At 45.3% G+C, this 13,091-nt stretch overlaps 1 protein-coding gene across 5 annotated transcripts in view; it reads right to left on the reverse strand.

The window, feature by feature from the left end:
* Positions 1–13,091, reverse strand: part of LBH (LBH regulator of WNT signaling pathway) — a 36,919-nt gene that overhangs the window by 12,828 nt on the left and 11,000 nt on the right. For 2 of the 5 annotated variants that reach the window (XM_039532110.1, XM_039532113.1), the window contains exons 2-3: positions 10,564–10,711; positions 388–490 (exon numbers count right to left, since the gene is read on the reverse strand). In XM_039532110.1, coding sequence (XP_039388044.1) covers positions 388–490; positions 10,564–10,711 — 251 coding nt within the window. Of the gene's footprint in view, positions 1–387; positions 491–3,478; positions 3,710–10,563; positions 10,712–11,466; positions 11,513–13,091 lie in introns of those variants that run through there. The other 3 variants (XM_039532112.1, XM_039532111.1, XM_039532114.1) reach the window with 3 other exon arrangements.

Consider the following 13,091-nt stretch of genomic DNA (forward strand, 5'->3'; position numbering starts at 1 on the left):
GCCACAAAACTCCTCCCATCTGCTCTAGGCAGATGGCTTGTGGGCCAAGTTGCAGATCTGTCAAAAGAAACTCCAGGGTTAGATTGTCCACTAGGGCTAACTTTCCCCCTGGGATAGCCCCTCCCCAAGAATACTACATGATCTGGATTATGTAAAAAGGTACTTGGTTAATACAATCAGATATTAAGATAGAAATTAAATTTAGACAAATTGCTCCTGCCAAGCAAACATCCTAGACCATTGACTTGTTCTCACTACAGAAAGATTTATTAGCTCAGATCATGGAAAGGTACATTAGGCTAGAAGTTTGCAACCTAGCTTGGACAGTTCCATAGTTGACTATTATGTAACCAGCCAACAATGCTATCCAATCAACAGAAAGCTTACCTGATATGATAGGCCATCCTTGCGGGGGCTTAGCCCGATTTCATCCATAGATGTAGTACTCATCATCACCTCAGTCATTTCAGCTGATCTCAGATAATCAGGGCTGGAAACAAAGATAAAGATACTTTTTCAGCTCTCATGGAGCCATTTGATCACTGTTGTCCTTGAACAAGATTATGTGGTATCTAAAAACTAAAGCTTTATATTGCTGCAGAGCTAGTCACAGATAAGAACTGAAATGCTAAACCACTAAATCCTATTTCTGTTCTCCCCCCACCATCCCCTTCTTTGTAAGGGAATCAAAAATTATTCACCTAAAGAATCAGTACACAATATCATGCACCCAAAAAGTAGTTTGCAGGATCTCTCACTTTGAGCAATACAAGATTTCACCAGGACAGATTAAAGTTTAACTCCACTTCCTCCAACTTTACCCTCAAGTGTAGGTTAAAAAACCCCACACCAAGCACTAGCACTTACCTTCTCCCCCCCCCCCAGCTTTAAAAACTAATCAGTTTTAACTCCTACTGACTTATTTTACTACCCCAGGGATTTCCACAGCAGTTGAGTAGGAGATATGCCAATTGCAGCGCTGCTTTTGCAGTCATAATGAAGTTTCCAGCTCGACAATTTGAGAAAGTGAAGTTGATTTTCACAGCTTGTAGTTCCTCTATTTTACATTATGCTATTACTTAAGCCTATTTATAACCGCAGTACTTTGTATTTGCGCACACAAGTCAACTCACATTTGTCACCAAAATATTGGCCATCTGTTGCACCTTGCTCCCATGAAGTGACTTCAGACAAGTTCACATTGCCCTCCCAATGCCACTCCAGCTTACTATGCATGAACCAGCACAATGAGGGCTTTCAAAAGCATCCCAAAGTACAAGATACACAGATAACAGATATATAATGATAAGCACAAAGGCTTTGTTTACAGTGGCAAAGTGAGACCATATGATGCACCAGCTCTTATAAGTAGCAGCAGCAGCAGAAGCTGTAGCATTAGAGTTGATGCATGTTTCATTAGGTCAGATACCCCACTCAGGCATGACAACTTGTGGAGCCGCATCATTGTCAGTGTCACCTATCAAGTAACTGGCAGAGAGCTGGAAAAGAGTGTTCTTTTCCAAGCTCTCACTAAGTGGTACATCAAGAACCTTGCTGATGGGAGATCTCTGCAAACTCCCTAGCCTAAGCTAAATAGTAGTAGCTTGCCTACTTCCTATCCTCTGCTGCAACATACCCGTCCTGGGAGTGAGAGAAGTTGCACAGAGCCATTTGTTTGATGAGCTGGAGCTCTCTATTTTCCAACTCTAGATGGGTTAAAAGGATACTAGTAGGTCAGCACAGGATTAGTAAAAACAAGGGTTTTTGCAAAAGCCAGTATCCACATGCATGTTTCTAGGACTGTCTTAAATTGCACTAAAAAAAAATTTGCTTGCAACCATCCCCCCCCCAAAGCATTTGCAATCCAAACAATTGCATGAGCTACAGAGTCTATTTTCATCAAGGGAATCAAAATAAAGGAAGTGAACAAGATTGTTGTTGAAATGTAGTCAGATGTTTAGATCGCTCAGCTCTAACAATACAAGGGGAGGAAGGCTGCTTAATCCAGTGTCCTTTTACAACTCCCAGAAGCAACATTAAGGATATTAAACAGGGTGATTTTTAATTTGGAAAGAAAGGTTGGAGGTGCAGCATTAAGTTCCAGTGTTATACCCTGAGCAACCCCTCTATAATTCAGCCCAAATGGAAGATTAGCAAGAAAGTCAAAAGCAACTGAAAAGAGAGGTTTTAGGACCTCAGCTTTAGCTGCCCCGTGGCTACCTGGCAATAGTAAGATAAAGGTGACAAGCTCACCGAAGTTCCCAAGCAATCTGCTTTAGCAGGTAGCGCTAATCCAGGGCTATTCGGATTTCAGTCCTCAGATGGACTTGCACACGGATTGTTCAAAGGATGCACTTGAAAAGGCGTGTACAGGCAATAAGGGAGCTTGGCCCAGCCTCTGCCCACCCTTATATAGGTGTAAATCCAGAGGAACAGGCAGCGATGCCAATGGGCTAAATTCATCCCAGGAGTAACTGCTGAATTCAGTTGCTTACTCTGATATAACAGAGCACAGTCTAGCCTTCTGAATTTATTGGGGGTAAGAGTGGGGGGAGGATGCAGGGCAACGGGAAGGCTGCTACACCGTCTCCCTGGGGAAGGAAATTGGGGTTAGGATGAGCAGTTGCAGCCGAGCTGTTTGCCGTGTCAGTTTCCCCAGCTGACCTGATCGCCTCTGCCTTGGCTGCTGGTCCCCGCCCCTGACGTTGTCCAGGCTCGGCGCAAGAAAGATGGTAACCGGGTGCGGGACTGCAAGCCGCCTAGCAAGTTCCAGCTGCTCGGCAAACACACACCCGGAAAGTATTTCCGCCTGTCTTCCCCGGCATGATCCCTGCACAGTCCCGCCCGCTCTCTTCTCCCAAGCCAGGGAGAGGATAAAGAGGCGCTTGCGAGTCACCGCAAGGGGTGTGTGTGTGGAATAGGTGAAAGGATGGGACACTGCAGCCGCTACAGCATGCGATCAACTGCAGCCAGATCGCTTCTGCAACACCCCTGCCCCGCCAACTCCCCAGCGGGGCTCAGACCACTGCTAGCGCCTGTTGGGCGTCTGTGAGGCTGCCCTGGGGAAGCCGCAAGGTGAATAAAACCCCTCTCTCTGGCAGGCTTTGCAGCCCTGGCAGCAGCTCACGCATCCACACTCCAGTGGGCTTCCGAACCAGCCCCCCCAAGCACAATCTCCAGGACCCCCTAGATTTTCGTAACTGGGGTGGATAGGTGAAGATCTGGGCACGTTTTCTAGCAAACCTCCCCCAGCCCTTCTGCACGCTTTACTGCAGCCTCCACGCTCACTTCCTTTGTTTCCATTCCCTCACACCTCCCCCCTCTCCCGTCACAACCTTGACTGTGACTTCTGCCTGCAAAGCCATTGCAGGACAAATATCCCTCCCTCCCCTTCAAAAGTTACCCCAGGCACAGCCAAAGCCTTAGCCAGCTCCCAGTCCGCCAACCGCCCCCGGGGAACCCGCAAGAGGGTACTCACCAGTGAATGGGGAAAAATACAGACATGAAGTCCTACCACAAAGGCTGACAAGCGTCTTTGGGATGCAAAAACAGGGCGCGCGTAGCAAAGGGGCCCAGCGGCTTCCCTTGAGAGCGGTGCGAGATAGCCAGGGGCACAGCAGCCCAGCGGGGAGGCTACGCGCTGATCGGCTTTTAACCCACAAGACAAAAGACACGCTACCAGCTGCCACTACAGCCCTGAGCCGCACCAGCGGCCCGGGAAGGCGCTTATATAGAGGAAGGGGCGTGGCTTTGCTCAGAGCGCCCGCCCCCTCCCTGGGATGACGTCACCAAAATCATGAATGGTTTCGTGCTTCCAGCCTGCGGCGAGCAGCCGCTCTGGGAGCCGGGCTGGCGAGCGCTGATTGGCCACAGCTGGGCTTGGCTGCCGTGGCGTCAGCGGGGCTCGGGCTGCAGCAGGTTGTTACCCAGCCCAGCTCTCGCTTCGGGCACGACCGAGCCCCTCTCGCCTGGGCTGCGTTTCCAAGCGGCCGGTGGGTGTTTGGGTGTGCAACCGTGCCGCTCTCGCGGTGCACGCTTTGCACAGAAATGAGAGAGCGAGGCGGCTCCGCATTTGGTAAGTGCTCTGGTAGTGAGTCCGCTTGAGACGTTTACACGCTCACTCCGTTTTTTAAAATCCCATTCATTGAAACTGCACTGGCAGTACAGGCCCACGAGCTAGTCAAGCACAGCTCCCTCATCTCTGTCACATCTATCCGCCCGGCTCTCCATCAGACTGAGCTGTTAGTACCAATCACAGCAGCCACTCCTCCTCCTTTCAGATTTCTGCCTTACTCCCCTGCTTTCTTTACCTTGCTGCCTCCAAGTGTACGCTGAAGAGAAGAGAGCACTATTGGTTTCTATTTTGGGCTGCCTAATCAGGATAGGAGCAAGGTTTAAAATAATCCATGGGAAGGTGGGAGGAGGAAGAGCTGCAAGTTGCTTTGCTGAGGTTTTGTTTTTTTCACCCTTGCTGTTTATGTTGATCTTATTTTTAATGCGTTATGCTTCTTTGTTGGAGGAAGGAATAGTTTCTGGTGCTGGGTTTTTTCCACTCGACATCAGTGGCACTCCCTCACTCATACACATGCAAACACAAAGGTTGGGCCAGACTCAGCTCTCAATTACCTGGGTATAAATCCATAGATGCTAGTAGAGTTACTCTGCATTTACACCAGTGGGCTGAGAGTAGCATCTGCCCACTAGTTTCCAGTAACAATGACTGTTTTTAGGTAACAGAAGTAACAGAAGTCTGAGGTAGGGCTGGCACTCTGTCCTTAACACCTCATCTCACTTTAGGTGAATTTCACCCCCAAACAGAGGGCCATCATATTGCCTGTGCAACACTTAATCTCCCTGGAACCATAAATGGGGGAATTATGGGATTGAAGTGGCTTTACACAGGGGTGAATTTTACCCGGAGTGCCTAGACACCACTATTTACCTTATGTAAAAAATCACATGTTTCTGGAGACGTCTGGGATGCTTAGGCAAATTGGGAATAGCGTGTGAGCCCTAACTTTGAATTTCCTTGCCGCTTTCAGGTTAAGTTAGAGAGATACTGACATTGATCCATTGGGTTTCTCCCAGCTCCATTGACACTGCCTTCCCCACACCTCCCAAAAAGAGACAGAGAGAGAGAGAAATGATCTCTAACTGATCTCTCAAATCCTGTTGGGGAGGATTCCCTTGTTGGTGGATTACCTACAAGCTAGACAGGGTATGCATGAGTGTCTGCTGCAGGCAAAGATTGATTTGTGAAACTTTTAACAGGAGGGCATTAAGCAAGAAACCACACAATGGTCTCAAAACTCCCAAATGAGGCAAATAATGCCAAGCCAAATTTAACAAACAAGAATACAACCACAGCAAAATACAGGAGGAGGGGGGAAAATACATTGCCTGCCTGGGAAAATTATAGAACCATTAGAACAAGGTAACAGATAGTTTAGGTGAACAGGTAAATTTCCCCAACTTTCCTCTTAAAATAAATCACTGAGGATGAAAGTCATCCCTGGGCAGAGTGCCCCAAAAGGCCTGTGCACCTTAAAAAATTAATTTAAACCCTAAACTGTGTGCATAAACTAATCCCACATGCTAAAAATCCTTAGGAAATAGCTGAGCAAAAATAAATCACAAGGGATACAGAGTAGCAGCTACTATGTGGGTCAAATCAGACGTAGATGCCTGCAAAGTACTACCATCAGTCATTGGTCAGGCTGGGCTGCTGAGACTACTAACTTATGCAACACGTTTTTACTGTTACCCTCCCTTCCTATCTTCCATCTCCCTATCCATCTGCTTCAGGCTTTTTTATGTCTTCTTGTAATCCTGGAGCTCACAACCTAGGGCAGGGACTGTCTTTATTTTACCTACTTGTACAACACGTAGCACTCGACTCTGATCCTCGAGTTGGTGCGTTAGTTGCTACCATAATACAAATAAGAAAGACAGACAAAATGAAAGTTGGTTCCTAAGCAGCACTCACATATATCACCTATGGAACTGTTTTGCCTGCAACAGGCACCCAGATACTGTGCTGACAACACCAGCGTGGTATAAATCCTCAAACAGGCAGCCAGCTTTGTGCCAGCAAAATGGGTAATTGTGTGTATAAATATGAATGGTGCTTGTAGTAGTTACCGATATTGCTCCTTCAGATACATGTTATGCAGGAAAAACAGCTGCTCATACAAAAGCTGAAGTGGGTATGTGTTAAACTCTAATCTTTGAGAGCTGGGTTTAAAACCAAATTTTGCCCCACCCATTCAACCCCAAAACCATAGGGGTGTGTGTTTTCCACTGAGCCTGTCGGACAGCTGAATTGCCTAGTTTAATATTATATAATGAGGAGGTGGTCTTTTTGCATCAGGAGCCAGTAGTCTCTCCTTTGTGCCAGGCTAAAGTAAATCACAAGGAACTGATCAAACCATCCCAAACAGATTTAAGTTCCGGTGGGTGAAAAAAAGGTAGCACTAGGCTTAACTTGATTAACTGGGATTTAAGCAGTGCATAGGCCTCATGCTGCCTGTCTCCACGCATGTTAATTTCACCCTGAAGTGAATATAATCAGTTTAACCCCCATCACCACCCCCAGAACACATGGGCACCAGTGAAGGCCAGCAATAGGAATCCGACTGATTTCATGAATGTCATAAACAGATAGTTAAGGGTTAAGGTCTCTTTTACCTGTAAATGGTTAACATGCAGTACCTGATGACCACCTGACCAGAGGACCAATCAGAGACAAAATAATTTCAAATCTCTGTGGAGGGAAGCCTTTGTCTGTGTTCTTTGTTAGAGTGTTCTCTTTTTGGATCTAAGAGAGGCCAGTCATGTCTCCAAGTTCTCCTGGAGTAGTTTCTACTATTCAATAGTGAGTATTAATTAGACAGGCGGATTAGTCTTATAATTTGATTTCTACATTTGCAATTGTGTGTTTGCTGAAGGAAATTCTTTATTCTTGTTTGCTGTTACTTTGCTTTTACTGAGAAAGAAAGGAGGGGGAATTCTCTCCAGAGATTGATAAGTTTAGACCCTGTGTATTGTTCCATCTTGGTTACAGAGACAGTGACTTTCTTTTTTATTCTTTAATAAATCTTTTCTATAAAGGACTTGGTTGATCTTTCCTTGGGTGGATTCTCAGGGAAAGGGGGAGGAGGGAGGCATCCCTCTGTAGTTAGATCCCGGTATCTCTCCTAGGAAAAGGGAGGGGGGAGGAAGCAGGGGGGAATGGTTTATTTCTCCTGGGTGTAAGAACTCCATAGATTTGGGGCTCTTGGGATCCCCAAGGATTTTGGGGAAGGACTGTGTCCCAATCCACGTACCTGATTGGGTGGTGGCAGCTTTTACCAGATCTAAACTAGGATTTTCAGTTTAGAGGGAAACCAGTGCAGGTCCCCATTTTAGAACCCAACCGCTCTAAGTGGGGGTGAGACCTATGACAATGAATAAGACTTTGGGCCTTGTTTGTTTCTTAAATGTTGGAGCTGGTGGGTTGAGCAGGTAAGTAAAAAGGCAACCAGTTCTCTCCAGCAGAGCTAAAACAATCAAAAAGTCTGATTATGCAATCCGCGCAGGTGAGCAATTCCCATTCAAATCAATGGTGCTCAGGATCAGGACCATGCTTCAATTGCTTCTAACCAAATAGTCTGATAGACAGATGCAATTCTATAGTCACTGACTTTGTTCCCAGGATCCGTCCTATGAGATTCTAAGGGCCGGATTTTTAAGGGCAGTAGGTACATAAAGATCCAGGGAGGTGACCTAATGGGATTTTCAAAAGTACTGAGGTGACTACAATAAGAGTTAGGGGCCTAGGTGCTTTAGAAAATCCCATTGGGTGCCTGACTCTTTAGGCATCTAAATACCTCTAAAAATCAGGCCCTAACTGCCCTGATCTCCCCTTGCCTCCAGCAGGAGTTGAGGACTCTCCATATCTCTTCAGACGGGGCCCTTTCTCAGTTGCCTCTAATGGATTGTCAGAAATTTCTCCCTGCCCCTCTCATGCACACATGTAGAGTCTGGTTTTGTCCATTTGTATGGAGTTGTCAATACATAACAAAAGAAGAAAGGAAGAAAAAGAAAGTGTCCCATTTAAACCAGACACACAATTTTCTGTATCAAATGCTTCTTTAGTTAGCAGCACTTCAATTCTATGGCTTCCCCCTAATCCTTTTGGGCCTCGCTCCCATGACGGCATCTGATTGAGGTCTTTTGTTCTTGATTTCTCAAGTACCAAGCTGTTTGAGGGCTGTTTTGTGATTAATCTGACTGATTGACTCTAGACAGAGGACAAGGCTGGAACAAACAATTCAATCCAGCCCTGACTTTTTAGAAAGCAGTTTCTCTTCTCACTGGCTAGGTTTGTTTTTTTTAAAAGCAGAGCAGAGAACCCCAGGGTTTAAATCAGATTAGACTTGGCCTGTTCCACCCCATAGGTACAGGGATCTTTAGGTAGTATTTGGTTCTAAGGAGGTGGCCAGGGGCTGGGTCTAAGAGAGCATATACCACTAAAAATATATTTGTGTTGCTTGATGAAAACAGATACCTAAAAGTTCATGTCAACACGTGAAGTTATTCAGGAATAGCCATTGCACATTAAATTCACACCCTACCTTCATCTGTGTAAATTTCCAACTGTAGACGAGCCCTTGCACTGACACCAACAGGAGTTTTGTCTGAGTAAAGAGTGAATAAATGCTGAGTACTGACTTCGGGATTTGCCCCCATATGCTCAGTAGGTAGAAAAATCCTGCATAGATTTTAAAAGCCGTATATGTCCTTAGGGTTGCTCTACATGGAACCTCTCAGGAAAATGAATCCAAATTAACTAATGGTGTGAATTTAAAGCAAATTCATTAAACCTCTGTGTGAACACTCTCATGCTGCATTAAAGTGGCCTTCCTTCAGTTTAGTTTTAATTCACTTGAATTAAACTAAACCATTTTAAGGCCACTGTAATTCTGAATGAAAGTTAAAGTGAATTAAACTAATTTCACAATAAGTCCCTGTGTAGACAAGCCCTAACACATCAATTCAAAAAAGAAAGGCCTTTAACCCTTCCATTGCTCAGTAATTTCCTCACTTTTTATTACATCCTTGAATGTGATTCTCTTCCCACTTACACTAGTGGGAAACAGGAGGCACTGCAGTGAATCCCATGCAATTGCACAGGAGTAAAATAGTATTCAGGGAGAGAAGAACCAGGCTCAAAGAATTTTGATTTAAATGAAAATGAGAACTAAACACATTCTGCCTCCCATGTCCCAGTAATGAACACAGGATACACCTTAAAAGTTCCATGATTTGACTTTGGTGGACAGGCAGTTCAAGTAAAGGGAGCCTGACATAGAAACATTTTCATTTCTTTATTCTTTGTCTAATGGGCTCCCCAGATTCCTTCATCTCATTGTTGCACTTCTTTAAACTCATGGGGCCAGATCCTTAGCCAGTGTAAATCAATGCGGCTCAAATCCTCAGTCATGTAAATTGATTTTTAATGTAACTCTGTTGATTTATACCAGTTGAAGCTCTAGTCCCTATTGTTGCTGCTTTGATCGTTTAATTTAATTTTATCAATCTTTACAATATTTTGTTTTTCAGGAGAATATAATGCAACAAGACACAAGCAAATACAAACAGGACTTCCCTGTGATGTTACAAATCAGTAACAATCAGCCAATAAAAGGATCACAAGAAACATGCCAGAAAACAAATGGCTAACGGTATTCCTGTGTAGAGCATTTGCAGGTAACTAGAGCAGAGAAATAAAAGGGGCACGGTCAGGTAGTTTATTCAGACTTCACATTTAGGATTTGTTAAAATAAGATCCAAAACTTTATCATACCTTATATTAATCCAAGTGTTTTCATTACATTTACTGTTAAAATGTTAATGGAAACAGACTTTTTGGATTTAACCTTTCTCCTATTGCAGCAATATGCAAGTCCCTGGTAGCCAGAAAGTGCATTGACCAGGAAATGACAAATGATTGTAATGAATATATTACTCAAACATTAATGCTTAGCCTGCAAACGCTTTATGAAGGTACACTTTACAAGCTCCAATTTAGAGATGGGGTGAACAAGGCCCAGAGGGCTCACCAGACTTGGGAATGGAACTCCCAGTCTCCCAGTCAGGGTTCCAAATACTGCAGGGAAAATTTCTTAGTGAAAAAATAAACCCTTCAGTGGAGTTTAGAAACAAAATCATGGAAATATTGCTCTGGGTCTTTTGTACAAAGTTATTTTAAAAAATTTAAATTTGAGGCCAGATTTGACTTGCCAATGTCCTTCTAAATAGTTGAATTGAGGCCACAGAAAGAGGCCACATCAGGGCTGGGATTAGAACTCAGGAGGAGTTCCTAACTCCCACTCTTGTGTTCAGACTGTTAGATCCTCTCTGATCAGACCATGGATCATCTGCTTCTCTTTTACTCATCTCCCTAGTATCATGGGAGAAAATAACCATAACCCTGTCATGCAAGTTGCAACTGGCACTTAATAATCATGCTATATTCTTTCTTCAGTCTCAGCACATCAGAATATTCATGGTTTGCCCTACCTGAGTTTGTCCCAAGGCAAACGTTCCTCTTCTTGTAAAGCTCCTGCAGAGTGCATCAAGCTATATATTTCACTGGAAAAGGGGTCTTGTGGCTTGATTTCACGGTGACTTCCAGATGTTGCTTGAGTTTCACTGCAGCCTGCAGAAACTTAAAACAAGATCAACGTTTAGACATCCTTGTTGCATTTCAGCCGGTGATCATGCAGGAACAGAATCAAAAGGTGGATAGAGAGAGTGTTATTTCATGGCCCGGGTGAGGAAGAAGGCAAGGAATGTAATTCTGGCAAACCAGAGTGCCTTGGTGCTATTTGGTGGCAGCACCTATAGTACCTAGAGATGCTACCAAGGGGACAGAAATAAAAGCCACTTTTGTAACCAACCCTTTTGCTTTGTTTTACACCAGTAAGTGAAGAATACAAGGCTGGAGGCTGATTCTGTAGCCCTTGCACATGTGATTAGTACCACTGGTTGTGCAGACCAATAAAGTCCCATACAACAAAACCCTGATTCAGCGAAGCACTTAATCAACGTAATGTTGAAAGTTAGGCATATGTAGAAGTGCTTTGCTGAACTGAGGCCATACATACCACAGCGATAGTTGCTATATAAAACCCAAGAGAGATGATGGATAGATATATGTGCAGGATCAGGCCCCTCATCTTGAAACCTAAAATAACCCCGTGCTATTCAATTTTTTAAATTGATTTTTCTTTTGTTCCATTTTGATTGTCAAACAAGTTTAAACATGTTCATTTTGCTCCCTGTGGGAAGCTCTATCCCCTCCAGTGTTTCAAAGAGAGCTGAAACCAAACACGGCTCTTTTGATTTGTTCCCTTGCAAGTACCAGACCGATACCGAGAAAGGCAGCAGCACAGATCCCCAGCAAGGCTATGTGTTACTTACCTGCTGCTTTCAGACCCAGCGGAGGAGGCATAAGAGAAACACATGGATTTATTTTCTACACTATAAAATAACTGTTGCTTGGGGGTTTATTGATTTCTTGGAGGCCAAGAAGTGGTGGATTGAAACACAAAGAGCCTGATTCCTGGTTGCCCAGAAAATACTGTGGTCAACCAGCAGACTGGGAAGGCACAGGGCCACATCAGAATGATAGCATTTCACACCCACCTTCCACTAGTGCAAATGATGACACATGGTACGAGAATCAGGCCTGGAGCACAAGGAATATTACACACTCTTTGACTGGGACTTTATATACTCATACTTACAGTTAACTCAATATATACTATCCGCCTACATTTGTGTGTGTCCTCCCTCAACGAGTATGTGTCACCAGGCTTGCTCAAGCATGCATCATCACATCACTTTTCAGTGTGTTTAAGTATGTCTACGCAGGCTACACTGCTGACATATCTAGACTGTGTGGGATTGCATCACTCTCTAGTGGCTGCAGCCTCCAGAAGGGTTAAGCCCCCAAAGTGCTGCAGCAACGTGTCTCTCTAGTCATCTTATTATTGTTTTACTTACTATAGCATTGTAAGTGTAAAAACTGCTTTATAATGGAGCCAACCCACTTCTCTGCTCCCTGCGTGCCTCTCAGCTGGTAGAAAGGGAGAAGAAACCACCTTCTCCCCAGCTGGAAATTGCCGGGCACAGAGGAGTCCCCAGCAGGGTTCAGAGCCTGCATAGCTGTCTGCTATGCCACCCCTTCTGTGTTAGTCAGCTGCTTCTGCGTTGCCAGTGAGTAGCAGAGATGATTCTAGGCTGGGAAATTTGGATCCAAATCTGGACTCAAATTCCTCCAGAGTTTTGGTGTCTTTAAATTTTGGAGGGTTTTGTTCAGCCCATTATAGAAATAGGGACCAGATGCAAAGATTGGATCCCAGAGTTTGGGATCCTGGGGTTCGGTGGGGTCCCATCTTGTGCATGTGTGTTCATGCATGCACTGGCAATGAGGCCAGTAGTGACAGAGGCTAAAGTCCAGGGGCAGCTCCAGGCCCCAGCATGCCAAGCGCGTGCTTGGGGCGGCATGCCGTGGGGGGCACTCTGCCGGTCGCCGGGAGGGTGGCAGGCAGGCAGCCAGCCTTCGGCGGCGTGCCTGCGGAGGGTCCGCTGGTCTCGCGGCTTTGGTGGAGCCTGCGGGAGGTCCGCGGGAGGTCCACCGGAGCCGCTGGGACCGGCGACCGGCAGAGCGCCCCCCGCGGCATGCCACCGTGCTTGGGGCGGCGAAATGTCTAGAGCCGCTCCTGCTAAAGTCCCCTCCACAGTCAGTGAAAGGTTCTTGCTGGGGTCCATTAATGTGAACTATGATGCCCAATAGTGACCTTCAGCCTAATGTAGAGGGATCTCCCTTTATCAGGAAGGCAAGAAGTAATGCAATAAAATCCTCAGCTTCCTGCTTAAAAGAATAGGCCAGTTAGCTGCATACCCAGCTGGGAGAAGTGTGCTCTGATACCATAGTGGTGATGACTGTGGCATAAATACCTATTCTGCCTGTCCAGAATAGATGAGAAAGGCATGCTGCATATGTAACATCTTTACCAGAGATGGAAGTGCACCAAAACCCT

Source organism: Mauremys reevesii, linkage group 3 (genome assembly GCF_016161935.1).
Source record: "Mauremys reevesii isolate NIE-2019 linkage group 3, ASM1616193v1, whole genome shotgun sequence".
NCBI classification, from domain to species: domain Eukaryota; kingdom Metazoa; phylum Chordata; order Testudines; family Geoemydidae; genus Mauremys; species Mauremys reevesii.